At 37.8% G+C, this 27414-nt stretch overlaps 1 protein-coding gene and 2 non-coding genes across 8 annotated transcripts; all 3 read left to right on the top strand.

Moving 5' to 3' along the window:
* On the top strand, nucleotides 1-27414 carry CCNB1IP1 (cyclin B1 interacting protein 1). 6 transcript variants are annotated; one of them, XM_047862731.1, is made up of 9 exons: nucleotides 1-35; nucleotides 2862-2986; nucleotides 7225-7318; nucleotides 8343-8460; nucleotides 13522-13598; nucleotides 13739-13887; nucleotides 16603-16935; nucleotides 23943-24276; nucleotides 26531-27414. In XM_047862731.1, the coding sequence occupies exons 7-9, from the start codon at nucleotides 16639-16641 to the stop codon at nucleotides 26731-26733; spliced, it is 834 nt and encodes a 277-aa protein (XP_047718687.1). In that variant the 5' UTR covers nucleotides 1-35; nucleotides 2862-2986; nucleotides 7225-7318; nucleotides 8343-8460; nucleotides 13522-13598; nucleotides 13739-13887; nucleotides 16603-16638; the 3' UTR covers nucleotides 26734-27414. The 6 variants fall into 6 exon arrangements, with proteins under 6 accessions (XP_047718687.1, XP_047718689.1, XP_047718691.1 ...); XM_047862733.1 differs by lacking the exon at nucleotides 1-35 and having other exon boundaries at nucleotides 2879-2961; XM_047862735.1 differs by lacking the exons at nucleotides 1-35; nucleotides 2862-2986; nucleotides 7225-7318 and having other exon boundaries at nucleotides 7352-8460.
* Nucleotides 7504-7580, top strand: LOC125169356 (small nucleolar RNA SNORD126). The gene has a single exon (XR_007153661.1). It is a non-coding gene; the product is annotated as a small nucleolar RNA SNORD126 (small nucleolar RNA).
* On the top strand, nucleotides 9492-9638 carry LOC125169349 (small nucleolar RNA SNORA79). The gene has a single exon (XR_007153656.1). It is a non-coding gene; the product is annotated as a small nucleolar RNA SNORA79 (small nucleolar RNA).

Below are 27414 nucleotides of genomic sequence, written 5' to 3'. Positions count from 1 at the left end.
TCTCCACTTAGTCTCTCCGATTTGGTGGTGGGCTGGTGAGTATGCACTTAATTTTGCTCCCTGATTATTCTGAATTTCTTTTCCATTTGAGCCCTGTATCCTGATGGCAGGCCTTTTTTTCAAGCAAACATTAGAGTGTGTGTGAGTCACAAGGCGATTAATTTCGGCTGTGTGGAGATTGGGAGAAGGCAGTGAAATGCTCTGCCTGGCTTATTTCCACGTGGGCCTCTGCAGCACTGGGTCTGCCTTCCTTCCCCGAGACCTGGTGACCCAGAAACAACGGACTCTGCTTCATGTACAGAGTCCCCATGTTCCTGGAAAATACCTGGATTCCTTTTGCTTGGAGGGGCAGGTATTGTTGTTATTCTGATGCTGTTTTGACTTAGATCTCCCTGGCCGGAGGGTAGACCTTGGGAAGAGGTTCAGACTAGTACATTTTCTCTCGTGTCTGTAGAGCCCAGGCCCTCCCTGGGTTTGTGGGAGCTGTAGCGAATGTTGTTTTTTCCCTGGTCTTTGCTCAGAGCATTCATTATAGCTTTCTTAGTGAGCCTAGGCAGCAAACTCTGAAGTTAGATGATTTTAGTGAGCCTTCAGAGGAGCTCCCAATTTTAATGTCGCCACTGTAGTGAGGGTGCCCTAAAAAGCCTAAGAACTATTAAAGAAAAAATCAGGGGCCTTAGCTCGGGACAAGCCCAAATCAAATTCTAGCACTACAGTTTACTCCTCCAGTGACCTTGGGTAACTCAGTGGGCCACTATGAGGCCCCGCTGTTGAAAATCAAAATATACGAAGGCCAGGCATTATAATAAATGTTATATACCTTCTAGAAGTAAGAAGTAAATTTATTTTGGATATATTTTTTCTTATAAAAAGTCTTGCCTGGTGACTTTGAGTGTAAATGGATTCCCATTTTTTTTTCCTCCTTGATATACATTAGTTTGAATACAATGTATGTGTTCATTATTCTTCCAGGCAGAAGATGTGAAAGAAATAAACTAGTGGATGGAATTTAGTAATAGAATGTTGTAGACTTCTCAACATCCTTATAATTCTTATGCTTTATTGTTAAATTAATGTTATTTTTTTGGAAAGTAATAGTTACATGGTTAAATTAAAAAGGGATCAAAGCGTGTATCATGAAGTCTCCTACGTCGCCTAATTTCTCTACCCAGTAACAGCATTAACAGTTTCTTATGTATACTTTCTGAGATATTTTATGTAAGTATAGGCAAATATATGTATTTTACCCTCCCCTCTTACATACTCTACCATGTATCTTTTCCCACTTGAGATTTCCAAATGAATAAAGAACATCCATATTCTTTATGATGGTTACACAGTAATCTAATGTATGTGCATACCATAATTTAAGCTTTATTGGTGAACATTTAGGTAGTTTACAGTCTTGTTTACCCCAAAATGAATAACCCTGTATATAAGTCAGTTGTCACATGCCACAGTTCAGTTGGGTTTGATATAGTTTATAAGGACTCTAAACATGCACCGCTTCCTGTTACTTATATTTATTTTGTACACGGTGATAACTGGAAACCAACCAACACCATAAATGTCCTGATTGAGCAATAAAGGATTTTTTATCAAAAGCAAAACCACGCTGATGGCTTTTATGTGAATGGATCTTTGCCCACTTCAGTTTAAGGGATGGTTTATTTTGCTGTGAACACATTTAATGTTGAGAAGGAATGGCAACATGAACCAGAGAAACCACATGGGCAGAAGGAGCATGTTTCCAGTGTTTACTTAGCAGAATGCATGCTGGATATCTTCCTGAAATAACAGTGTTGAGTGAGTAAACTCATATTTTAGCATTAAGTTAGGGAAAACAGAAATGTTTTTTTGGGATGAAAATATGCAAAACAAAGGCTTCTGGGAATTCCACCAAAGCTTTTTTATTTTTTTTTAAGTCATAAAAGGCTAAAATCATGTCTTGTGAAACCTCTAGTTTTCCAGTTAGGAGTATCTTGGATTTGAAAGTGGACTTATTAGGGATGTGTCACTCCCATTAGGGAGTGACTTTCTGGGCTTCAAGATACTGTGAAAGTGAAATTTTTAGGCAGAATATCCCCATTCCTACTCATTAGCTGGTTGAGCTTGGACACTTAATAATAGAAACAACACGTTAAACAATTTAGTTGCATGTCAGCTACTGTGCAAAGTATTTTATGTTTATTTTACCTCATTTAATCTTCACAACAGTCCTAAGAGGTGGGTGGTATTTGTCCTCATTTTACAGAAAGGGAAACCAAGGCTTAGAAAAGTTGCAAATAGGTGGGGGAGTCAAGCTCCAGTTTTGTCTGACTTCAAGATCCATTATGTTAACCACTAAGGTGCCTGCCATTAGTCTCCAAACCATGCTTACAGACCTATAAGATGGAGATGACCTATATTTGCAAAATGAGGCAATATATAGAAAGGGCTTTGTAAATTCTGAGATAGGCAAAGTATTATGAAATAGATAAAATATCAAGTTAACAGAGTAGACTTTTACTGGCTCTTGTATTCTGATTTCAAGTTATTCTTTCCTGCTGTTGTGATCCAAAGCCCTCAGGTAGTATTTCATTTGTGACCCTGGTGAAATAGTTGTCTTTTGGTATGAGCTGCATGGCCCGTCTGTGTTTCTGAGCTCCTCACTTTTATATATGCTCTGAGTGGATTCTGCTTGCACTGAGGTTAAAACCATTGGTATTTTGGGCTAAAATAGCTGACAGTGAGTGAGAAACAAACTTGGAATCTTTTCTGATAGTAGTGCCTTATAGAGCTATCTCTAAAAGAGAACTATGCCAAGTGACAGTGTAGCATTTAATTCCTATGCAGAATTTTGTGTTTTCCTTTTGCTTCAGTTTGAAGATGGAATCCATGGAGGAACGCAGGCCTGGGTCTTCGAAAGCCTATGTGCCAGCCCAGAAGTGGCACCGTGAAAGCATCTGTAACATCAATCAAGTAGGCTTGGATTTGGACATTCTCGGTAGGAATGGTTAAAGGCTGATGGGACCATAAAGCAAGTACTTGAACTTTGACTAAGATAATGCCTTAAAGTGTTCTCTGTGTCCCATGTCTATGTGTCTTTTCTATCTCAGAAAGATAGGTTCTTTAAATTACTGTTGATTCCCATAATGCTAGGCACACAGTGGGCATTGAGTAATTGGAATGGAACTGAATAGGCAATTGTCATCTTAGAAGAATCAGATTTGGTATTATCAGTTTGTAGTTTATATCAGGTTTTCATGAAGCGTCTGTTCCCATACATAAAATGTATGTTTTGGCCATGAATACCAGTACTTAGAAGCTTTTACTTGTCACAGGGGACAAAATGAGTGGGTCATTGGTAGTTTATGGGGTATTTATAAAATATTTACTTGAGTTCCCTAAATGCTTAGTAATTATGAAATGGCCTTCATTGGTAGAATGCCATTGGTAGAACTGTAGAAACCTTGCACTTCATGTCTTATTACTTATGTTCCCTTAGTTAATCTAATATGCTGCTCATCTGAAAACAGCCTTAAATAATTAAAGTGTTATTCAACTGTCAGATGGGAGTAAAATAACACTTTGATTATATCTCTCAGGTACTTTAAACCACCTCAGTTTCTTTCTGATCTACTGAGCCAGTATGTCATTCTCATTATATGCTAAAACCAACCATCTTCTGTAACTCTGCTTCCTATTTCTTGTAGGAAGAAGCATGGTGAAGTGGACAGAACTGAATTTAAATCCTCTTTAAAAAAAATGTTTATGTACTTATTTTAGGGGGGGAGGGTCAGAGAGAGAATCGCAAGCAGGCTCCACATCATCTTGCAGAGCCTGATGTGGGGCTTGATCTCAGAACTCTTGAGATCATGACTGGAGCTGAAATCAAATGTCTGGAGGCTTAACTGACAGCCACCCAGGTGTCCCTAATTCTTAGGTCTTAATAGCTAGTTAATTTAATTTCTCTAAGCCTCAAATTTAACAATAAATATGGGATAATAAAGTTTGAGTGAAATGGTTTTTAAAGTTTCTGACAGAATAGTAATTTGTTTTAAGCTTATTTATTTTGTGGGGTGCCTGGGTTAAGCATCTGGCTCTTGATTTCGGCTCAGGTCATGCGCTCATGGTTCTTGGGATCGAGCCCATTGTTGGGGTCTGTGCTGACATTGGGGAGCTTGCTTGGGATTTTCTCTCTCCTTTCACGATCCGCCCCTCCCCCACTCGTGCTCTCTCACTCTCTCTCTCTTAAAATAAATGAATAAACATTAAAAAATATTTTGAGAGAGAGAGAGAGTGTACCCGTGTATGCACAAGAGGGGAAGGGGATGGGTAGGTAGAGAGTGAGAATGCCAAGCATGCTTCGCACTATCAGTGTGGAACCTCACATGGGTCTTGAACCCAGGGACCATCAGATCAAGACCTGAGCTGAAATCAAGAGTTGGATGCTTAACCTACTGAGCCACCCAGGTGACCCCAGATAATAGGAATTTTTAAGAATGTTAGATACTACTTCCCTTTCCGTCAGCTTATTTTAGTCATACCCATCCTTTAAGGCACTGCTATCCAACAGAATTTTCTGTGATGGAAGTGTTCTATATTTGTATTCTGCATGGTAACCATTAGCCACACGTGGTTATTGAGCAATTAAAATGTGACTGAGGAATTTAATTTAAAATTTAACAGCTGTATGTGGTGTTACCTGTTGGGTAGTGCAATTTTTTTTTCTTGTGATGAGAATTATTTAATTTTTTTTAATGTTATTTTATTTTTGGGAGACAGAGAGAGAGAGAGAGAGACAGAACATGAGCGTGGGGAGGGTCAGAGAGAGAGAGGGAGACATAGAATCTGAAGCAGGCTCCAAGCTCTGAGCTGTCTGTCAGCACAGAGCCCTGATGTGGGGCTTGAGCTCACCAACCTTGGTATCATGACCTGAGCTGAAGTCAGGTGCTTAACCAACTAAGCCACCCAGGCGCCCCTTGACTTAAATTTTTTTTCAGTTTATCTATTTTGAGAGAGGCAGAGAGAGTGTGAGTGGGGGAGGGGCAGAGAGATGGAGACTCACAAGCAAGGCTCTGTGCTGTCAATGCAGAGCCCAATGCTAGGCTCGAACTCAACAAACTGATCATGACCTGAGCTCAAATCAAGAGTTGGCCACTTAATTAACTGAGGCACCCAGGCACCCTATGATAACTTTTAAGATCTTTCTTAGCAACTTCCAAATATACAATATGGTATTATTTTAAGGCTCATTCAAGATACATAACTTTTTTCTTCATGAAGACTACTATGACCAATGATTCTTATTTATTTTAACTTTTTAAAATGTTTATTTTTGACCCAGAGAGAGACAGAGCATGAGTGGGGGAGGGGCAGAGAGAGAGGGAGACACAGAATCCAAAGTAGACTCCAGGCTCTGTGCTATCAACACAGAGCCCGATGCAGGGCTCAAACTCACAGACTGCAAGATCATGACCTGAGCTGAAGCCAGACGTTCAATCGACTGAGCCACCCAGGCATCCTGACCAATGATTCTTATTTTTAACAATCCTTGCTATACCACTTTTTGGTACTTCCCATGGACATTAATCTGCATCAGTCTTGTATTTCTAACTAGATTGTATCTGAGGTTATGGATTTTAAAATCTTCACATTGCTGTATGAAAAGGAACATGATAAAAATATAATAGTTTTAGTAAGTTTTAGATTATCATTAAATATAATACAAGAAACTTTCTAGTTAATAATAGGGAATAGTCTGAAGATTGCCTGCAGTGATGAGCTTTGTGTCTAGGCTTTCACCTGAAAGTTAGATTACACTGAAGCCTTGGAAGAGGAAATTATGCTTTCTTATATTGCCATCTTGTGGCTGCCTTGGGTTCTAAATGATGCTAATTCAATTTTGCTATGTCAGGAAAGTTTTCTTTAGTTTGTTGTGATAAATTTTTACCAAAAGTAAACGTTAAATACAATCAGTATTGTCTCATGAAATTGAAACATGCTTTGAGAAAAAAGTTAACTATTTTGGATTACCTTCTCTCTCTCTCTTTTTTTAAGTATGCTCCATGCCCAATATGGGGCTTGAACTCAAACCTTGAGATCAAGTTCCATGTTCTATTGACTGAGTAAGCCATGGGCCCAAGATTACCTTATTTATTTTATGAGTTCCTGGCTCTTTCCTTCTTTTTTCTTTTTATTAAAAAAAATTTGTTCATTTTTGAGAGAGAGAGAGAGAGAGACAGACAGACAGACAGAGCATGAGCAGGGGAAGGGCAGAGAAAGAGGGAGACACAGAATCTGAAGCAGGCTCTAGGCTCTGAGCTGTCAGCACAGAGCCTGACACGGGACTTGAACTCACAAACCGTGAGATCATGACCTGAACCGAAGTCAGATACTTAACTAACTGAGCCACTCAGGCGCCCTTTTTTCCTTTCCTTATTTATTTATTTTTTTCCAACGTTTTTATTTATTTTTGGGACAGAGAGAGACAGAGCATGAACGGGGGAGGGGCAGAGAGAGAGGGAGACACAGAATCGGAAACAGGCTCCAGGCTCCGAGCCATCAGCCCAGAGCCTGACGCAGGGCTCGAACTCACAGACCGCGAGATCGTGACCTGGCTGAAGTCGGACGCTTAACCGACTGCGCCACCCAGGCGCCCCTCGTTTCCTTATTTTTTCTTTCTTTCTTTCTTTCTTTCTTTCTTTCTTTCTTTCTTTCTTTTTTTTTTTTTAAAGGATTTTGTGAATCTAATGACTGGTTACAAGTATTTTCTGTAGTTGAACACCCTATGGACTTGGAAAGGTTGGCAGTAACCCATGTCATTTATGCCCCATCTCACTGAATTTGTTCCCATAACTGCAAAGCTCTGGTTGCAGCCAGCACATGGCTCCTTCCTTTTCCATACTGTTCTCTTATTGTGAGACTCTGGACATGTAACTTTTGGAGTTTGGTTAAACTTATTGTACAGTTTTACCCAAACTTTTAAATTTATACAAGAATCTGAGCTTGTGTAAGAAGTCCTGTCCTAATGTGATACTGAGTTTGGGCATTTGGGCACTTCATGCCATTCATTCTCCAAATAGATGGGTCAATTTATATTACTGGTTGGCGATTGATACAAAGAATGGTTTTCCTTGAGGTTAATTTTCCTTGAGGCTATAGAGATGTGGCTTGGGAGTAGGCTGGTATGCATTCAAGTCCTGTAATCATAACCTTTATTATTTACTCTTTATTTTTCAGAGATGATGCATTTGGAAAGATGATATGCAGGTAGTTGGTAGATCGTGTGGTTCAACTAATTTCTAGATAGAAGCGGATGGATTTGATATCAGAGGTAAATGTAAAAGAAAAGTCTTTTTACTTGATTTGGATTTCTAATCATCTAGTAAGTTTTGGGGCTCAGTGTCCTTAGTGGCTGGAATTTGGTAGTTTGAAAAAGCCTTAGTTCTAACCTTAAGAGTGTCCTCCTAGTTTAGAGACGGGGAGCCTGTGGTGGTTTGCCCTTCATCAGTCACCTATAGTTTGCCATGATGAAATGCATGTTAAGTCCGTGTTTCAGCTGATCACCCTGATTAAACACATGCTCTGAGCAGACTAAAGCTAGGGCAAAACCCTGGAGTTGAATTCTGCTTCTTGGAATTCTTACTGGGATCTAGCCCCCCAGTCCCAGGTAAATCTTAAATCTTTGAATTACAGATCTGATACTACAACACTTTGTTGTGTGCTTTGACCTTTTGTGATATCTTCTTGACATAGATAGAACCAGGGTCAAGAATCTTCCTCAGTGTAAACATTCAAACACTACAGAAAAAGCACTGATAACTGGTATAATTCTATCACCCACTTTACTTTGCGGTTTTTAACTAATCACTATTTTATTAATTTATATATAAGATTAAAAGGATTTCAGAGTTGGTTCAGTCAATTTTGTCAGGATCATAAAATGCAACACTATGTAGTCACTTAAAAGTTCTGATACAGGTTTACCTTTTTTGAAATGGAAGGATATTCAAGATACATTGAGTTAAAAACAAATTATAGAGCAGTGTGCCTAATCCCTTTTATGCTTAAATATTTTCATATACTTATGTTTACTTCAGAAATTTTATGAAAGGATATACTCAATACTAGGGATTATTGTTTCTAGAATTGGATTCTAAGGGTGATCCTGTTACCCTGTGTTTTCTGACTTTATTATATTCATGTATTGTATTAATTGAACCTACACAGAACAGGCTTCTATTCTTTTTATCTGTGCCTGCATGCTTCAGCAGAGAATGGCGTACATCTGAGGGAGAAATACAGGAAATGCAAATAATCCAAAGTACTATGTCTTTTTTGGCTATGTCTTTTTGCAGCAATGACGTTTCAGGAGACCAAAACTAGATCTGAGTCTGACTTCTTTCCCAGCTTGGAATCCTTGGGTGTTGTAAGTCCTGGATATACAACAGATGATGACAACATTTTTCTTTTGTGGTAAGGCTTATGTTGAAGCTGAGAAGCTTTGACATACATATGAATCTTTGAAAATTCAACTTTGTGGATTCGTGGCCAGCTGCTAAGTTGCTACAGATTTAATTTTTTAAAAGGTCAAAGATGTTGAGGTAGCATAGTATATTATGCATAGATTCTGGAGTGAAACTGAGTTCAAACCAATCCTTTGTCACTTAACAGCTATGTAACCTTGGCAAGTTTCTTAACATCTCAGTGTCTTAATATCTTATGAGAATAATAGTGCCAGATTCAAAAGAATAGTACGTCACTTTGAAGATTAGATAATAAATTTGTGGGCTTAGAACACTGCTTAAGCATATAGTGATTGTTCAATAGATATTACCTGTTTTTTTTTTATTGATGTTTATTATTCAGATAGAGACAGTGCAAGTGGGGGAGGGGCAGAGAAGGAAGGAGACACATAATCTGAAGCAGGCTCTAGGCTCTGAGTTGTCAGCATAGAGCCCGATGTGGGGCTCCAAACCATGAACCATGAGATCATGACCTGAGCCGAAGCTGGGCACTTAACCGACTGAGGCACCCAGGTGCCCCTAGATATTAGCTGTTTTATCATCAAAGTCCATGTGCATATTTATCTTAAACTATTCTACCTGCTGGTTTCTGACATCTTTATCTCCAGCACATAAAACCTAATTTAAAGTTCTAGAATTATGGTAATAAGTATGATAATCAGGACTAGTGTGTATCTCTATGTGACTGTTCCAATAACATTTCTTTAGTTGATTGATCTTGTTTTGGCACTGAGTTATTTATCATCCTATTCCTCATTTTGTCTTTTAGCTGGAGCAGATGATACTTGATGGTTCATTTAGCTCTTAATTGACTTTTTAAAAATTTAGATGTAGTGATTGATTCCTATTAAGACTGACTTGAAAAAAAAAGAATGACTTAGTATCTTTATTTTTATAAATGTTTCTTAAAATATTTCTTAAAACATTCTTAAACATTAAAACATTCTTAAAACATTTATTAAAATGGTTGGAGATAAATTTTGATGGCTGTTCCTCTCACTGCTTAGAGCTTAGGTAGTGAGATTTTAGTCCATCATATATCCAAGCTGACTTGTTTTCACTCAGGGCACCATGGGGATGGGTTGGCCGTCCGTTAGTGTCTTCTGATTTTTGCGGAGTCAAACAATTACAAAGCAGATGGTGATTCTAGGTTAAGACAATGTACCTGTGATTGAAAAAATAAAACAAAACTAACATTAAAATATAAGGATGTATAAGTTTATTGACAATCCTTTGACTGCAATAGTATTTGAATAGCACTGACCTAGGGCTATGAAAGAAAGTGGTTTAGTAAATTGAGAGTTTCTGAAACAATAACTCTGAAGTCATTCATGTTTACATTTTAAGTTGTGTAATCATTTTGTACTGATGAGTTTCTACTGATCAATTTTCTACCGAGTGGTTGCTTACACATTTTAGGTTAGTATTAAAAATGTATTTTTCGGGGTGCCTGGGTGGCTCAGTCGGTTAAGCGTCCGACTTCACCTCAGGTCATGATCTCACGGGTTTTGAGCCCTGCATTGGGCTCTGTGCTGATAGCTCAGAGGCTGGAGCCTGCTTTGGATTCTGTGTGTCTTTCTCTGCTCCTCCCCTGCTTGTGCTCTCTCTCAAAGAATAAATAAACATTTTTAAAAAATGTATTTTTCTTCACAGCATGAAAGTAGATGGAAATTAAAGATGGAAACAGACTTTTCTCCTCAGAAAGGGTTTATAGAATCAACTTGCAGGGTGTCTGGTGGCTCAGTTGGTTAAGCATCCGATTTCAGCTCAGGTCATGAGCTCGAGGTCCGTGAGTTCGAGACCTGCATTGGGCTCTGTGCCAACAGCTCAGAACCTGAGACCTGCTTCGGATTATGTGTCTCCCTCGCTCTGCCCCTCCCCCACTCATGCTCTATCTCTCTCAAAAATACACATTAACAAAATTTTTTTTAAAAGAAATGCAAGAAAATTAGTTAAAAAAACCTTGCAAAAATGTAAGAGGCAGGAAGAGTAAAATATTTTCTTTCATCATTCTTAGATTCTTTGCTAGATTGTAAACTCCATGAAAGCAGGAAAACTTCCTTATCTGTAATGCCTGGCCTAGAATACTCAAAAATATGTGAAGTGAAACCTCCATTAGATATTTTTTTAAGTTCCTGGAAAATGGCACCCTTTTTAATGGCATTTTGGCAAGACATTTATTTACATGTAATAATTGGAACTTAAATTTTGACTCTGATGAAAAATGTATATATAGGTACATTGTATATATAGGTACATCTGGGTACCAGTGAGTCTACCTAAAAGTCTTAATACTTGGGGTGCCTGGCTGGCTTATTGGTAGAGCATGCTGCTCTTGATCTTAGTGTTGTGAGTTCAAGACCCAAGCTGGGTGTAGAGATTACTTTGATTATGATGCTTGATCCTTTAAGGGTCAATGAAGAATGGCTGCCAAAACAACCTGGGTTTGAGGAATAATTATATAAAAGCCTACATTTATGTATGTATGTATGTTTATTTATTTTTCTGAGAGAGAACCAGCAGCAAAGGGGCAGAGAGGGGGGACAGAAGGTCCAAAGTGGGCTCTGTGCTGACAGTAGAGTCCAGTGCAGGGCTTGGACTCATGAACCATGAGATTATGACCTGAGCTGAAGTCGATTGAAGTCTTTTTTTTTTAAATGTTTTTATTTATTTTTGAGACAGAGGGAGACAGAGCATGAGCAGGGGAGGGGCAGAGAGAGAGGGAGACACAGAATCTGAAGCAGGCTCCAGGCTCTGAGCCATCAGCACAGAGCCCAACATGGGGTTGAACTCACAGACCGTGAGATCATGACCTGAGCTGAAGTCGGACGCTTAACCGACTGAGCCACCCAGGTGCCCCAAAAGCTTACTGATATTTAATAGGATATCTTTTATTATGAGCATTTTATTTATAGCCTTAATTGGACATTTATCATTGATTTAAGTTTTACAGAGCACTCAGGTATGGTTAAAAAGTCATTATTTCTGCTTTATCGTTAATGTTGAAATACTTATAATTGTTTTGGCTAAATTATACTTTAAAGAATTTTTTGCCCTACATAGTATATTTATATCCCTGAGGATATATTTTACTTGCAAGGGATATAACATACAAATTCAGGTATTGGAAGTCTAGTACTTATCCCTGTGATTTGAAATGAGATTTAATACTCATACTAGAATTATAGAAATGGTATGTCACTATAATATGAAATCTAATTTTTAGATTAAGATTCTTCCATTAAAATGAATATAAGTATCAAATTAGTTTAGATCATGCTAACATTCTAAGATTCAATAATAACAGGAGAAATTACTATTTTGAAATTTTTAGAGCAATGTGGTATATAAGTACTCAGTATAGCTGATAGACACTTAATATCTACCCAAGATCAATATCAAACTTTATGATAAATCATTTTTGAAACGTGAAGATAATCTGTAATTAAATGGTATAAATGATGCGTAAGCACAAATTACAGAGTTTATCCAGATCCTTATATTAGGAAGAATGGATCAAACATCTATAAATGAAAAGCAAAACTTTTTTTTTTTTTTAATTTTTTTTTTCAACGTTTTATTTTATTTTTGGGACAGAGAGAGACAGAGCATGAACGGGGGAGGGGCACAGAGAGAGGGAGACACAGAATCAGAAACAGGCTCCAGGCTCTGAGCCATCAGCCCAGAGCCCGACGTGGGGCTCGAACTCACGGACCGCGAGATCGTGACCTGGCTGAAGTCGGACGCTTAACCGACTGCGCCACCCAGGCGCCCCTGAAAAGCAAAACTTTAAACCTATAGAAAAACAAGGAATATGATGACATTGGAATAGACTTAAGCACCAAAAGGAAAGATTGATAAATTTGTATACAGTAAAATTAAAACTTAGGTTTACATACCATGTAATCAACAAAGGACTCCATAGAAATATAGAAATGATCAAAGGATATGAATAATTCACAGATGAGGATCTCTGAGTAGTCAGTCACCTGAAAAGATGCTTAATCTCACTAATAATCAAAGAATTGGCATGTTAAAACATTGAGATGCCATTTTACTGCCATCATAAGGGCAAAAATGAAAACAAAACCAGAAAAATGACACTTGCATATGTTGCTAAGTCTGAAGCAGTGTGCTCTCGTCTTTGCTGGTGGTAGTGAAATTTATTTGAAGTTGATTATACACAAATCCAGTCTCTGGGTATTATGTTCTATAGGAATTCTTGGCATGTGTATTCAAGAAGACATGTATAGGAAGTTTATTGAAGTATTGTCTTTAATTTTAAAAACCTGGAAGAAATGTCCATTAGAAGAATGGATACATTGTGGTAAATTTTTAGAATTTGGCTGTTAAAATGAATTAATGCAAGGTATGTGTATTAACATGACTACATGTCAAAAACAGTTAATAAAATAGCAAAGTGATGCATACTATGATAAGTAGTTTTAGGACACGCAAAATAAGATTTTAGTAGTTTAAGGACATGCAAAAGAAGATTGATATATACATATATACTAAAAGTATAAAAGCATGTATGAGAATGATAAATACCAAAATCTGGCTTGTTTACCTCTGGAGAGGTAGAAGAAAATGGGGAGGCTTCAGTTATATTTATAATATGTTACTTCATTTAAAAGAAAATCAAGTGTGAGAAAGATTTCAGTTTATTAAAGCTGCATGATGGTCATTCGTCACATTTTTTGTATGCTTGATATTTAATAATAAAAACCAATATTTAAAAAAAAATTAATGTTTATTTTTGAGAGAGAGACAGAGTATGCGTGGGGGAGAGGCAGACACAGAATCCAAAGCAGGCACCACGCTCTGAGAGGTCAGCAGAGAGCCTGATCTGGGGCTCAAACTCACAAACTGGGAGATGATGACCTGAGCTGAAGTCTGATGCTTAACTGAGCCATCCAGGTACCCCAAAAACCAGTATTTTAAAAAGTTCTGTTTGGTGGATGGGTCTCTGTATCTCAGCCCTGATTGATTTTAGTAATCTCATCCCCAGGAGCACTCCAGAAAAGAGCCAGTGAAGGCAGTGAAAGGTTTGCCATAACAAGAGGACACAATGCCACTAAGAAGGAGGTTAGTTCAGTTCCTGGTGTTCCAGATAACTGGGATACTAAGTCTTTGTAGCCCCCTGCCCCTTTTTATTCTATCCGGCAAAATGTTGGCAAAAAAAAGTATACATACACACCCACATAATATGTATATTATTCTTACAGGTTTTTAGCCAAGTGGGTTGGAAATGTGAAACTGACTCTAGAGGAAATTTGAGACTGACTTTGAAACTGACTTAGTTTTGAAACCCTAAGGTTTGGGGAATCAATGCTCTTGATGAAGAAGCAGGAAGAGATCATGTTGCAGTACAAAGGTAAGTTAGATCACAAAGTTAGGTACTGGTTGAATTTGAATGCTTCTAACTTTAGATTCTACACTTTTGTAGTATATTTGGCATAATTAAAATCAGGAAATGCATAAACTGCTCAGATATGCAAAAGAGATGTTAGGGGTTTACACATGAACACCCACTTTTGTTTGAATCCAGTTTGTACCACCAGAATTAAGTTACCACTGTAAACTCTCAGACGACATTTTAGGAAATGTATACAAAGGCTAAGAGGACCCTTTCTAATTACTGTGAACAAGTTGGAAGTTGACAGAAAACTAGCCAAAAGTTGTGTAATTAGGATAGGTTTTGTTTGAAGAAGAAAGGGTTAGTAATAGAGATTTACAACCCATAAAGGGGTTTACAGGGCTTTGGTGTCCATTGTGTAGTTATCTGTTACTACACATTATGTGGACAGGTGGCTGCAAAAGGCAGCATTAAGGCTTGTATTCTGAGGACCCCTCAAGCCCTCTTCAGCTTAGTTTCTAATATGAATTCCAATAGGCTTCTATAGATTGAGCAGAAGACCACACAGGTTACACAGAACAGAAACGAAATTGGCAGGTGACAGCATTAGGGTAAAACAGGCACAAACATTTAAACAATTAAAAGGAGGTCCAGGAGAGCACACAGGCAGGTCACCTCAAAAAAGCTGTGACCCCTGATCCTCCCTTCATTTCAGGCCCTGTAATAAATGTTGGTAACATCATAAACTAAAGAAAAGTTCTATTTTTAAATGTATCTAGAAGATATGTGAAAGCTATAAAGATCCCTGTACCAAGATGGATGAAAAGTAAAATGGCAGAACTAGAATGTGGAGGTGATAGCTATCCAATTACAGGCATCACATTTCCGGGACATTTTCCTACTTAGGAAGTATGTGGTGCCCAGCCTGTCATCCCCAAGTGTTTCTAGGACAAACACGCCTGTGTACTCAGAGGTTCTGTTAGCTTCTCAACTGCCTCTCGCCCCCTTGCCTGCTGTTACCTCGGGAGACTCTGACCTCTGCTGTTACACCCAGGAGGGCTAGGATGTTAACTCTTCTGCCAGTCGAGGGCAGTGAAGGGAACTCAATGGCTGTATCCATTGGGCTCCCAAGCGGGAAACCTAGACCACACTACGTGAGACTCGCACCCTCATAGCGCCTGATATGCGCCTGCGCCGGGAATACGTACCCAACCAAGTCTGGGTGCCACAGCCTGACCGGTCCCAGGATCCCGAGCGGTACGAAGCCCTGTGCCCAGTACCCGGCAGGCTCCGGGGCAACCCCGCGCATGCGCTCTCAGATGTAGTAAGAGCCGCAGGGCGAGCCCTCCCTACAGTAGTTGTGGAATTGTGGCGGCAACGGTGTTTTCCCGCGCTTTATCTGGGCGCCTCAGGTTAGATATTTTATTTGTATTATTATTATTTTCTCGGTAGACCGCAGGAAGCAGGCCAACAACTCCAGAGTGAAGTTTCTGTGAGTCTAATTCTCAAAAACTTGGCCCTCAGTAACTTGGACAGCTCGCTAAATTGGCTTTATTCCCCCAGTCAGGGAAAATTGGGAATTAGCCGCTCCCCTCGCTTTGCCCGAGAAGGCTCTGGTTCGAAACGTCCCAGCTTTTCTGCTCGCCCCATGCCTATTAACCCTGCTGGAGGTAAAATAAGCCTTATAACTCTGGCTGCAAGGTGCCATTTACCTTTGGAGCCTACCTCAGCGGGTACTTTGGGGACAAAGGTGTCAGAGCGTCCTCGTCGACCCCTGTGACTGAGGCAACATTCTTGACAGAATTTATCGGTTGATAAATGTGAACATTTTTCCTTGGTGTATAACTGAAATGTCACAATTATTTCTTACAGTATATGATTTTGATATATCCACAATATTGCTGTCCAGTCTCGGTTAGTAAAACTCCAGTGAGAGTGGACGCTATATTGAAAAGTAACCTAAAAGTATTTATTTAGTTTTACATTTAAAAAAAATTGCAAGGATAGCATTCAATAGCAATAGCAATTGAATAGCAATTCAATTTGTATTAATATTAAATGCTATCCTTGCAATTTGTTTGCAAGGAATTGTTTGATGATAAAGCAGCTTTTATACAGTTGTTCAGGTTTCATAATAGTCATTTGCTTGGACGAATTAAATTATTTTAATACTAGCAGATTACTACCGGCTTTTTAGTTAAGGCAATGCAGGTAAAGAATCTGAGAAGTCCATTTATTATGGAAAACCTAAAAATGTAACTTAAAAGACACTTTGCACTAAAGAATGGTTGAAATCAGTGCCTGGACTTAAGTCTGCCAAGTGTGAGAAGTGATACTAAAATATGCTAGCAAACTATGGACAGTAATAAATTTGGCTTTTTTATTTAGGTATTGAGGAATGGCGAAGGGCGTAATTAACTTTTGTTTGTACTTTGCAAAATGTTCCTGAACTTTATTTTCTACGTACATACTATTTTTGGCTTTAGTAAGATTTGGACCACTAGTGTCTTTAATTTGTTTCTTTAAAATTTTTTTTCATGGACTTTCTAGCAGTTTACACAAAAGAACACAGTTAATATTGAGTGAAATCAATGTAACATTGATAATAATTACAAAAACAGTAAAATACATTATTTTATTGTAATTAAATGAAAACATGGTCTGTTTATTTACTATTTATTTCATTTTCACTAAAAGTTGACTTATTTGGCCTTTTTATTTACCCCTTATTAGGATTCTTTTCAGCATCTGGAGACCTCACTTTCTATTATGTCTTTGTGTGAAGACATGCTGCTTTGTAATTATCGCAAGTGTCGTCTCAAACTCTCTGGTTATGCGTGGGTCACTGCCTGCTCTCACATCTTCTGTGATCAGCATGGCAGTGGTGAGTTTAGTCGTTCACCAGCTATCTGCCCTGCCTGCAACAGTACCCTTTCTGGAAAGCTAGACATTGTCCGCACAGAACTCAGTCCATCAGAGGAATATAAAGCCATGGTATTGGCAGGACTTCGACCAGAGATTGTGTTGGACATTAGCTCCCGTGCACTGGCCTTCTGGACGTATCAGGTTAGTGCTTAGGCTAGTTTTTCTGGACAGTATGATTGGAGGCATGTGGAGGCTTCTAATGTTTTTCCTTCACTGTGTTTGTATTTATTTTTTGTGAATATATAGAAAACTTTCTTTTTAATAATTTTTTTTTTCAAAAGTAATATGTTTAGGGGTCCCTGAGTGGCTCAGTTGGTTAAGCATCCAGCTTTGGCACAGGTCATGATTTTGTGGTTTGTTGGTTTGAGTCTCACGTCAGCTCTGTGCTGACTGCTCGGAGCCTGGAGCCTGCTTGGGTTTCTGTGTCTCCCTTTCTCTCTGCCCCACCCCTGCTCACGCTCTGTCTCTGTCTCTCTCCCAAAAATAAATAAACAATAAAAAAAAAATTTGAAAAGGTCATATGTTTACTTTTGGAAATCCTATGGGAAGAAAATAAAAAAATCACCCATAATTCCATAACTTGGAGATCATTGTTGATATTTTTGTGTATTACTGGACTTTTTTTTGTACATAAATATGTTTTACATATATATATTTTTTGTCCCAAAGTAGGATAATATCATTTACAGCTGACGATATATTATGATTACTAGAATATTTTAGTATTTTTAAATTAGTTATTTTATAATCATAATTTTAATAGTTGTATCATAAATTACTTCCAAGTTATAAAAAAATGTGATGAGCATTCTTATCAAATTCATGTATTTAATTATTTGTTAATATTAAATTCCTGAAAGTGGATGAATACATATTTCAAAGTTTTAAAAATTGCAGTTAATTAATTTAACTTTTAAAAGATTTTATTTTTAAGTAATCTCTCTGCTCAACCTGAGGCTTAAACTCACAACCCTGAGATCAAGAGTTGCATGCTTTGGGGCGCCTGGGTGGCGCAGTCGGTTAAGCGTCCGACTTCAGCCAGGTCACGATCGCGCGGTCCGTGAGTTCGAGCCCCGCGTCAGGCTCTGGGCTGATGGCTCAGAGCCTGGAGCCTGTTTCCGATTCTGTGTCTCCCTCTCTCTCTGCCCCTCCCCCGTTCATGCTCTGTCTCTCTCTGTCCCAAAAATAAATAAACGTTGAAAAAAAAAAAAAAAGTTGCATGCTTTACCGATTGAACCAGCCAAGTGCTCCCCAAATTGCAGTATTTTAAAATTGTCTTCCAGTTAGGACCTTTTGTGTCCCTTAAATGTATGAGGGTGCCTGATTGTTCATATTTCTACTCACCAATTAGATAATGAGTAGAGTAAAATCTTGTTTAAATATGCACTTCTTAGATGACGGTTAGCTGAAAACATTTTCTTGTATGTTTTCATGTATTTTTATGAATTGCCTGTTTTAGTTTGCTTATTTCACTTGCTGTAGGTTTTTTCCCTATTGATTTGTAGAATTCTCTCTCTTTTTTAATGTTTATGCATTTTTGAAAGAGAGACATAGCATGAGTGGGGGAGGAGCAGAGAGAGGGAGACACAGAATCTGAAGCAGGCTCCGGTCTCAGAGCCCATCGTGGGGCTTGAACTCACAAACTGAGATCATGACCTGAGCTGAAGTCAGATGCCCAACTGACTGAGCCACCCAGGTACTACCAAGAATTCTTTATATGTACGTAACTCAGATATTGCAAGATATTATCTCTTTTTTTATTTATCTTTTATTAGTCTTTTTTTTGATATAATAGAAATGTCTCATAATTTTTTTCTAGTTTATTAAAACCACTGTGATGAGCATCCTTAATACCAAGTTCACATCCTTAACTCATGATTTCTGGTACCTTCTTAGAAAGACTTTTCTGTGGAGAACTTTAATCGTGTCCTTGAGTATATTGTATATCTTGCATATACATTTATAATGCTTTTTAAAGATTTTGCTTGTCAACAAGTTAATCCTTTCATTATATTTTTCTGGGTAAGGCATCCCTCTTATATGCTCCTGTATCTTATGTATACTTTTATTGTATTATTTATATGGTATTATAATTATCTGCATACTTGTTCATGTCTTCTAGTTGGGAGAGTTCTTTATGTCAAGTTTTGATACTTTATCTCTGGGTCCTGAGTGACCATCATAGTTACTGGTCTTAAGTCTCAGTAAATATTTATTGACTGAATGAATAGACACTATATCTTAAAGTGGATTCCTATTTGGGGGATAGTACTGATTGAACATGAATGTGTTACTGTTTTCATCTTTTCAAATATGGTAGAAAGCAGTGAATGAGTAAGGTAGTCAGAAATAAATTTTTTTTTTTCCTATTTATTCAACAAATATTTTCTGGAAACATTTATATTTCATGCACCTTCTTAGGTACTGAGTATACAGTAATGAACAAAATGTATGAGTTTCAAGAAGGCTACGGTTTAGTGGTGATAAAGATTAAAAAACCCCAGACATTTATAATATATTTGTAATGTGTACATTATAAGGAAAGTACAGAGTGCTGTGGGACTACATAGAAGGGACTGGTAACCCAAACTTGGTGGAGTTACATCACGCTATATTGAATGGGCAAATTAAAAAAAAATTTAGAGGTGAGTGCTCATATTTCATTCTTGTCAATATATAAAGGATAGTGAATCCAAAGATAAGCTAAAATTTGTGTCTGTATATAGTAGTTGTGTATGTGTAACAAACTTAATGGCTTAATCAACAAATTTAGTGGCTTAGAACAACATGTTTATTATCTCAGTTTGTGTAGGTCAAGAGTTCAGGCATAGACTGCTCAGATTCTCAAAACTATAATCAAGGTGTTGACAGGGGCTACAGTATGGCCAACTGAGGAAAGATCTGCTTCCAAGCCCATGCTGGCAGCATTCCTTTCCTAGTGGAATGTGAAACTGAGGGCCATATTTTTTGTTACTTTTTTTAAAAGGATTTTATTCTTTATTTTGTTTTTTAAATTTTTTAATGTTTATTTGCTTTTGAGAGAAAGAGAGACAGAGGTGTGAGTCGGGGAGGGGCAAAGAGAGGGAGACACAGAATCTGAAGCAGGCCCCAGGCTCTGAGCTGTCAGCACAGAGCCTGACGTGGGGCCCCAACTCACAGACCATGAGATCATGACCTGAGCTGAAGTCGGGCGCTTACCTGACTGAGTCACCCAGATGCCCCGAAGGGACTTTATTTTTAAAGCAGTGTTAGGTTTATAGCACAATTAAGAGGAAGATGGAGAGATTTCCCGTATATTTGTTGTCTTCGATACATGTATAGTCCTCCATTATCAACATCTGCCACCGCGATGGTACACATGTTTTAAATGGTGGACCTACATTGACATGTCACTGTCATACAAGTCCATAGTTTACATTAGGGTTCTCTCTGTGGTATATATATGCTGTGAATTTGGACAAATGTATAATGACTTATATGCACCATGATAATATCATCCACAGTAGTTTCACTGCTCTAAAAATCTGTGCACCATCTTTATCCCTCCTTTCCCCTAACCCCTGGCAACCACTGATCTTTTTACTATTTCCATAGTTTTGCCTTTTTCAGACTGTCACACAGTTGGAATCCTACAGTTTGTAGTCTTTTTCATTGGCTTCTTTTTTTTTAATTTTTTTAAGGTTTATTCATTTTTCATAGATCGACAGAGGCAGAGTGTGAGGGGGGAGAGGCAGACACAGAAGCTGAAGCAGGCTCCGGGCTCTGAGCTGTTGGCACAGAGCCCAACGCAGGGCTCGAACTCACAGACTGTGAGATCATGACCTGAGCTGAAGTCTGACGCTTAACCCACTGAGCCACCCAGGCACTCCATTGGCTTCTTTGACTTAGTAATACTCATTTAAATTTCCTCTTTTTTCATGTCTTGATAGTTCATATCCTTTTAATGTTAATACTATTCTGTTGTTAGATTTTACACAGTTTATTTATCCATTCACCTCTGAAGGACAATTTGGTTGCTTACAAGTGTTGGTAATAATGAATAAAGCTGCTATAAACATTTGTGTGCAAGACATGTTTTCAGTTCCTTTGGATAAATACCAAAGAGCATGATTTCTGGATTGTATAGTAAGACTATGTTTGGTTTTATAAGAAACTGCTGTTTTATAAGGAATCTGTCTTACAAGAAATCTGTCTTCCAAACTTTGCATTCCTATCATCAATGAAGGAGAGTTCCTTTTGCTCCACATCCTTGCTAGTTATCAGTGTTCTGGATTTGGGCCATTCTAATAGGTGTGTAGTAGTATCTTGTTTTAATTTGCATTTACCTGATGACATGATATGGGATATCTTTTCTTTTTTTTAATTTTATTTTTAAAAATTTACATCCAAATTAGTTAGCATATAGTGCAACAATGATTTCAGGAGCAGATTCCTTAATGCCCGTTACCCATTTAGCCCATCCCCCCTCCTACAACCCCTCCAGTAACCCTCAGTTTGTTCTCCATATTTGAGTCTCTTCTGCTTTGTCCCCCTCCCTGTTTCTATATTATTTTTGTTTCCCTTTCCTTCTGTTAATCTGTTGTGTCTTAGCGTCCTCATATGAGTGAAGTCATATATTTGTATTTCTCTGCCTGACTAATTTCACTTAGCATAATACCCTCCAGTTCCATTCACGTAGTTGCAAATGGTAAGATTTCATTCTTTTTGATTGCTGAGTAATACTCCATTGTATATATATGTATACCACATCTTCTTTATTTATTCATCCATCGATGGACATTTGGGCTCTTTCCATACTTTGGCTATTGTTGATAGTGCTGCTATAAACATGGGGGTGCATGTGTCCCTTTGAAAGAGCACACCTGTATCCCTTGGATACATGCCTAGTAGTGCAATTGCTGGGTCGTAGGTATTTCTACCTTTAGTTTTTTGAGGTACCTCCATACTGTTTTCCAGAGTGGCTGCACCAGCTTGCATTGCCACCAACAATGCAAAAGAGATCCTCTTTCTCCACATCCTCGCCAACATCTGTTGTTGCCTGAGTTGTTCATGTTAGCCATTCTGACAGGTGTAAGGTGGTATCTCATTGTGGTTTTGATTTGTATTTCCCTGATGATGAGTGATGCTGAGCATTTTTTCATGTGTCGGTTGGCCATCTGGATATTTTCCTTGGAGAAGTGTCTATTCATGTCTTTTGCCTATTTCTTCACTGGATTATTTGATTTTTGAGTGTTGAGTTTGATCAGTTCTTTATAGATTTTGGATATTAACCCTTTATTTGATATGTCATTTGCAAAAAGCTTCTCCCATTCTGTCGGTTGTCATTTAGTTTTGCTGATTGTTTCCTTCACTGTGTAGAAGCTTTTTATTTTGATGAGGTCCCAGTAGTTCATTTTTGCTTTTGTTTCCCTTGCTTCTGGAGACGTGTTGAGTAAGAAGTTGCTGCGGCCAAGATCAAAGAGGTTTGTGTCTGCTTTCTCCTCAAGGATTTTGATGGCTTCCTGTGTTACATTGAGGTCTTTCATCCATTTTGAGTTTATTTTTGTGTATGGTGTAAGAAAGTGGTCCATCCAGGTTCATTCTTCTGCATGTCGCTGTCCAGGTTTCCCAGCACCACTTGCTGAAAAGACTTTATTCCATTGGATATTGTTTCCTGCTTTGTCAAAGATGAGTTGGCCATATGTTTGTGGGTCCATTTCTGGGTTCTCTGTTCTGTTCCATTGATCTGAGTGTCTGTTCTTGTGCCAGTACCATACTGTCTTGATGATTACAGCTTTGTCGGGATATCTTTTCATATGCTTACTTCACATTTGTTTATTTTCTTTGGTGAAATGTCTATTAAGGTTTGTGACTGATTTTTTTTTTTTAAGTTTTTAATGTTTATGCATTTTTGAGACAGAGACAGAGTGTGAGCAGGGGAGGGGCAGAGGGAGACAAGAATCAGAAACAGGCTCCAGGCTCCGAGCTGTCAGCACAAAGCCTGATGCGGGGCTCGAACTCACAAACTGCAAGATCATGACATGAACTTAAGTCAGCTGCTCAACTGACTGAGCCACCCAGGTGCCTGCCCCTGTGACTGATTTTTTAAGTTGGGTTATTTATTGTTGAGTTCTAAGAGTTCTTTGTATGTTTTGGATAACAGACTTATCATGTCTTTTTTTTTTGAGAGAGAAAGCGTGGGGGGACAGAGAGAGAGGGACACAGGATCTGAAGGGGGCTCGAACTTATAAACCATGAGATCATGACCTGAGCCGAAGTTGGATGCTTAACTGACCAAGCCACCTAGGTGCCCCCAGATATTTTCTCTCATTCTATGGCTTGTCTTTTCATTCTCTTGACATTGTCTTTTGCAGAGCAGAAATTTTCAACTTTAATGAAATCTAGCTCATCAGTTCTTTCACAGATTGTGCCTTTTTGTGTTGCATCTAAAAAGTCACCATTAAACCCAAGATCATTTAGATTTTCTCCTCTGTTACCTTATAGGAATCTTATAGTTTTGTGTTTACATTAGTTCTGTGATCCATTTTGAGTTAATTTTTGTGAAGGTTGTGTACAGTCTTATGTTTAGATTCATTATGACCTCAGTATTGTGCTGGCTGTTGCTCAAAGGCTGTACTCAATTACTTGCCTTGGCCTTTGCAACATGGCTACTTGCTTTTACAAAGCCAGCAAGAGAGTGTGCTAAGGCCGACTTTATAGTCTTATGTAATATCAAGCAGCATCCTTTCATTTTACCTGTATTCTTGTCACAGCTTCTGCCCACATTGTAGGAGAGAATCTAAGTACAAGGAGACAGGGATAATTGGAGACTGTCTTATCTGTTCTCCATACTATGGATTACTTGAAATATGACATTCATATTTTTTAAAAATACTAAGACTACATGTCACTTTTCAGGGTTAGATAGATACTTTTGTTGGTATAATGGTAGCAGTTTGAGAATATTCCTCCAGAGTTTTTTCTTATGTGTTTAGTGACATGGTGTATTATTTTCTATAGTAACCATCCAATTGTACATCTTGTTTGCTTCTTAATCTGGTTCTAAATGTTAAATTAGTAATGTCCTGGTGTAAATCTTTTTGTGTAAAGTTTTATGATATATAACTTTGTACTTATTACCTTAAAAATCTCTTTTTCTCTCGGGGCAGGTACATCAGGAGCGTCTCTATCAAGAATACAATTTCAGCAAGGCTGAGGGCCATCTGAAACAGATGGAGAAGATATACACTCAGCAAATACAGAGTAAGGATGTAGAATTGACCTCTATGAAGGGGGAAGTCACCTCCATGAAGAAAGTGCTAGAAGAATATAAGAAAAAGTTCAGTGACATCTCTGAGAAACTTATGGAGCGAAATCGTCAGTATCAAAAGCTCCAAGGCCTGTATGATAGCCTTAGGCTGCGAAACATCACTATTGCTAACCAAGAAAGTATGCTGGAACCATCCATGATTGCACAATCTGGTGTTTTTGGCTTTCCATTAGGTAAGAAAGGACATATAATATCCAATAACTGTTCTTTAAATCTTTCACATTGTGTTCTGCACAGTTCTAGAAAGTCAATGGAGACTCCAAAGGCCTAGAGTGGTGATAGGTTCCAGATTCCTTATCCAGGTCTAAACATGTACATCTTTGCTTTTATTTATTTTTATTTGCTTGTGGTTAAGTTACATCTTCATTGTAAACAGTAAATCTCTTCAAAATAGTTTGCAAATTGATACTTTAAGTGAAAAGCTGTTTCCTTGCAGTAATACTAGTTGCCAGTTTTCGATTCCTTACTAAGGACTAGATACTGTTATAATATTACATATATTCATTTTATTTTTAAAACTTTGTGAAGTAGTTATTACCCTTATTTTACAGATGAGAAAACTGAGGCACAGAAAGTTTAAGTAAATTAGTCAAGTTACAGAACTATCTTCAGAGCCCATACTCAACCATTTCCTATCCTCAAGAAGTCCATGTTTCATTTTCTTTCACATGGCAATACTGATTGCACAGTACTTAAGTTATTGTTGGTTTGCTTTTGTTTATTCATTCATCAAGTATTTATCAAACATACTTCATGTACTAGTCTGCTAGACATAATCCTAGGCAATGAGAATATAAGGATTATGCAGATAGGATTCCTGCTTTCTGGAAGTGCACAATCTAGGAAGATACCAGTTCTTTTCTGCTTGTTAGGTCCCTTGACAGATGCAATGAAACTCCTGTCTCTTCCTGAGTTCTCTTTATACTATTCTTGATATAATAGAATCCAAGTGATTTTTACTATGCTATTAGTATAAATTAGTTTTGGAATGTAAAAAAGTGAAGTTTCATGTGCTTAATTTCCTAAATACATGTTTTTTGAATTACAGCCTGAGGAAAAACATTTAGTAGGGGAAGAGATGTCCTAGAAAAGGCAGGAAGTAATAAGGTGAAGAATATTAGATATAAGAATTGAAGCAAAAACAAGTTTTTGCTTAAATTTCAGTTAATCATAATTATAATTTAGTCAAAGTGTTATTGTATATTAACATTATAGATATTTTTTCCTTGTTACAATCCACATTTATGTTGATTTCTTTATATTCATCAGTTCTTTCCTGTTCCACTTTTTATGCACACTTAACCTTTTTTTTTAACTTTTTTTTTTTTTTAATTTATTTTTGAGAGAAAGAGAGAGTGAGAGACAGAGTGCAAGCAGGGGACGGGCAGAGAGAGGGACACACAGAGTCTGGAGCAGGCTCCAGGCTCTGAGCTGTCAGCACAGAGCCCGATGCGGGGCTTGAAATCACAAGCCGTGAGATCATGACCTGAGCCGAAGTTGGACGCTTCACTGACTGAGCCACCCAGGTGCCCCTTAACCTTTTTACTTTTATCTCTTGTTACAGCTGTTAGCTTGAAGCATGTTTATAGTCCGCATTCTCTTTTAGTTACATACTCCATTTAAAACTTGTAGAAGCCAAAGAATGGTACGGTGGAAGTTGTTAAATGTTTATTTAATCAGATCTATTGTCTGATTTTTTTTTTTTAATGTTATTCTAATCTTGGACTGCGAGTATGTGCCAGTTTTTCATAGTTGATATATATTTTCTGTTTATGGCAGTATTTTAAAAAAATTTTATTCTGGAGGCTCCTGGTGGCTCAGTCAGTTAAGCGTCGGACTCTTGATTTTGGGTCAGGTCATGATCTCATGGTTGTGAGATTGAGCCCTGCATTGGGCTCCTCACCAGATGAGCATGCTGAAGATTCTCTCTCTCCCTCTGTATGTACCCCCCCGCCGCACCCCGCTAGGTGCACTCTCTCTCTCTCTCAAAAATAAAATAAGTAAATAAATAAAATTATTCTTAAAGAACCTGGGACAAAAGGCTTTATTACGCGTACACACACACACACACACACACACACACACACACACACAATATTCCTTTGAAGTAGATTACATAGATAATGAATGAAATTATGAATTGTAAATTCTGGCTATACTAAAAAACATTTCACTGTAAAATTACTTTTGGTGATGAGTTCATAGCTACTGGAAAGTGCATCACAGCAGAAGGTATAGTATATACTGTGGTTGGGGGAGGGAGTAGGAGCCATCATAACCCTTTTCTCTATCCAATATTAAGTTTATATTTTACTGTCTCATAGGAATTGATTCTGTTAAAATATTTATTAAATGAATTTTGTCTTTTTGTACCTAAAGATCTGTAAGCAAATGGATGCTTAAGTTTTCCCCTTATTTTTTTCCTAGGGAACAACTCCAAGTTTCCTTTGGACAGTACACCAGTTCAAAATCGGGGTGGTGGAGATGGAGATTTTCAGTTCAGACCATTTTTTGTGGCTTCTCCCACAGCACCTGAACCCAGCAACAGCTTTTTTAGTTTTGCCTCCCCAGGTCGTGAAGTAGAGCAGCAGCAAATCTCTAGCAGGGCCTTTAAAGTGAAAAGAATTTAGCTCATTTTACAGAATGTTTCTCTTATCACTTTCAGTGGTCTCATTTAGCAAATTACCTTTATTCTAGTTAGGGTAGGAGTCCCCATCATTGTGCTGTTATATTTTTATGAGAGAGTGTCTGTAGGAATGGCTTTAGAGTCTAGTGTCTTTTTCTGTTTCCATTATTTAAGACATGAGCATTATATTAAACTGAATTTTATTGTGAACTGTTAAGTTTTCACCAGCAATGAAAAGGGTATAATATTTTTGACTGTTTTGTAGATCACCATTTGTTTTCTTTCTGGACTACATGCTTATTTATGATGTATGTGTATATAAGCACTGTGGTATATGTCTACATGTCACTTTGGGTTCTGGTATTTATGCATATATGTATATATGTGTTCCTTTATATTGGTATTTTGCTGTATTTGCCAGTGTATTTATAAGAAGATTTTGGTCTCTGGAAATGGCAGGTGAATCTGTAGCTTGTTATTTGGCCATGTATATCTATTTGTATATATTTATTTATTTGCCCTTGTGTTAGTTTGTGGAGGTGTGTTCATGTCAGTGAATGAGAGTACAATTTGATGCATGTATATGAAGTCTTATATTTCTTTTTTAAAATGATTCATATTGATAAAGTTATTTTGTAAAGTTGATTTTTGGCATTTATTTTAAAATAAAATTACTTTTTCTTTA

The sequence above is a fragment of the Prionailurus viverrinus genome, chromosome B3 (assembly GCF_022837055.1).
Source record: "Prionailurus viverrinus isolate Anna chromosome B3, UM_Priviv_1.0, whole genome shotgun sequence".
NCBI lineage: Eukaryota > Metazoa > Chordata > Mammalia > Carnivora > Felidae > Prionailurus > Prionailurus viverrinus.
Note: the sequence above shows the minus strand (reverse complement) of the source record. Positions and strands in the feature narration are given on the sequence as shown.

Excerpts from the sequence above, each read along its gene's own strand:
- CCNB1IP1 (XM_047862731.1), top strand. The coding sequence starts at position 16,639 with ATGTCTTTGTGTGAAGACATGCTGCTTTGTAATTATCGCAAGTGTCGT. Across the intron at positions 16,936-23,942 it reads TGGCCTTCTGGACGTATCAG|GTACATCAGGAGCGTCTCTA; the intron begins GTTAGTGCTTAG and ends CTCTCGGGGCAG. Across the intron at positions 24,277-26,530 it reads TGTTTTTGGCTTTCCATTAG|GGAACAACTCCAAGTTTCCT; the intron begins GTAAGAAAGGAC and ends TTTTTTTCCTAG.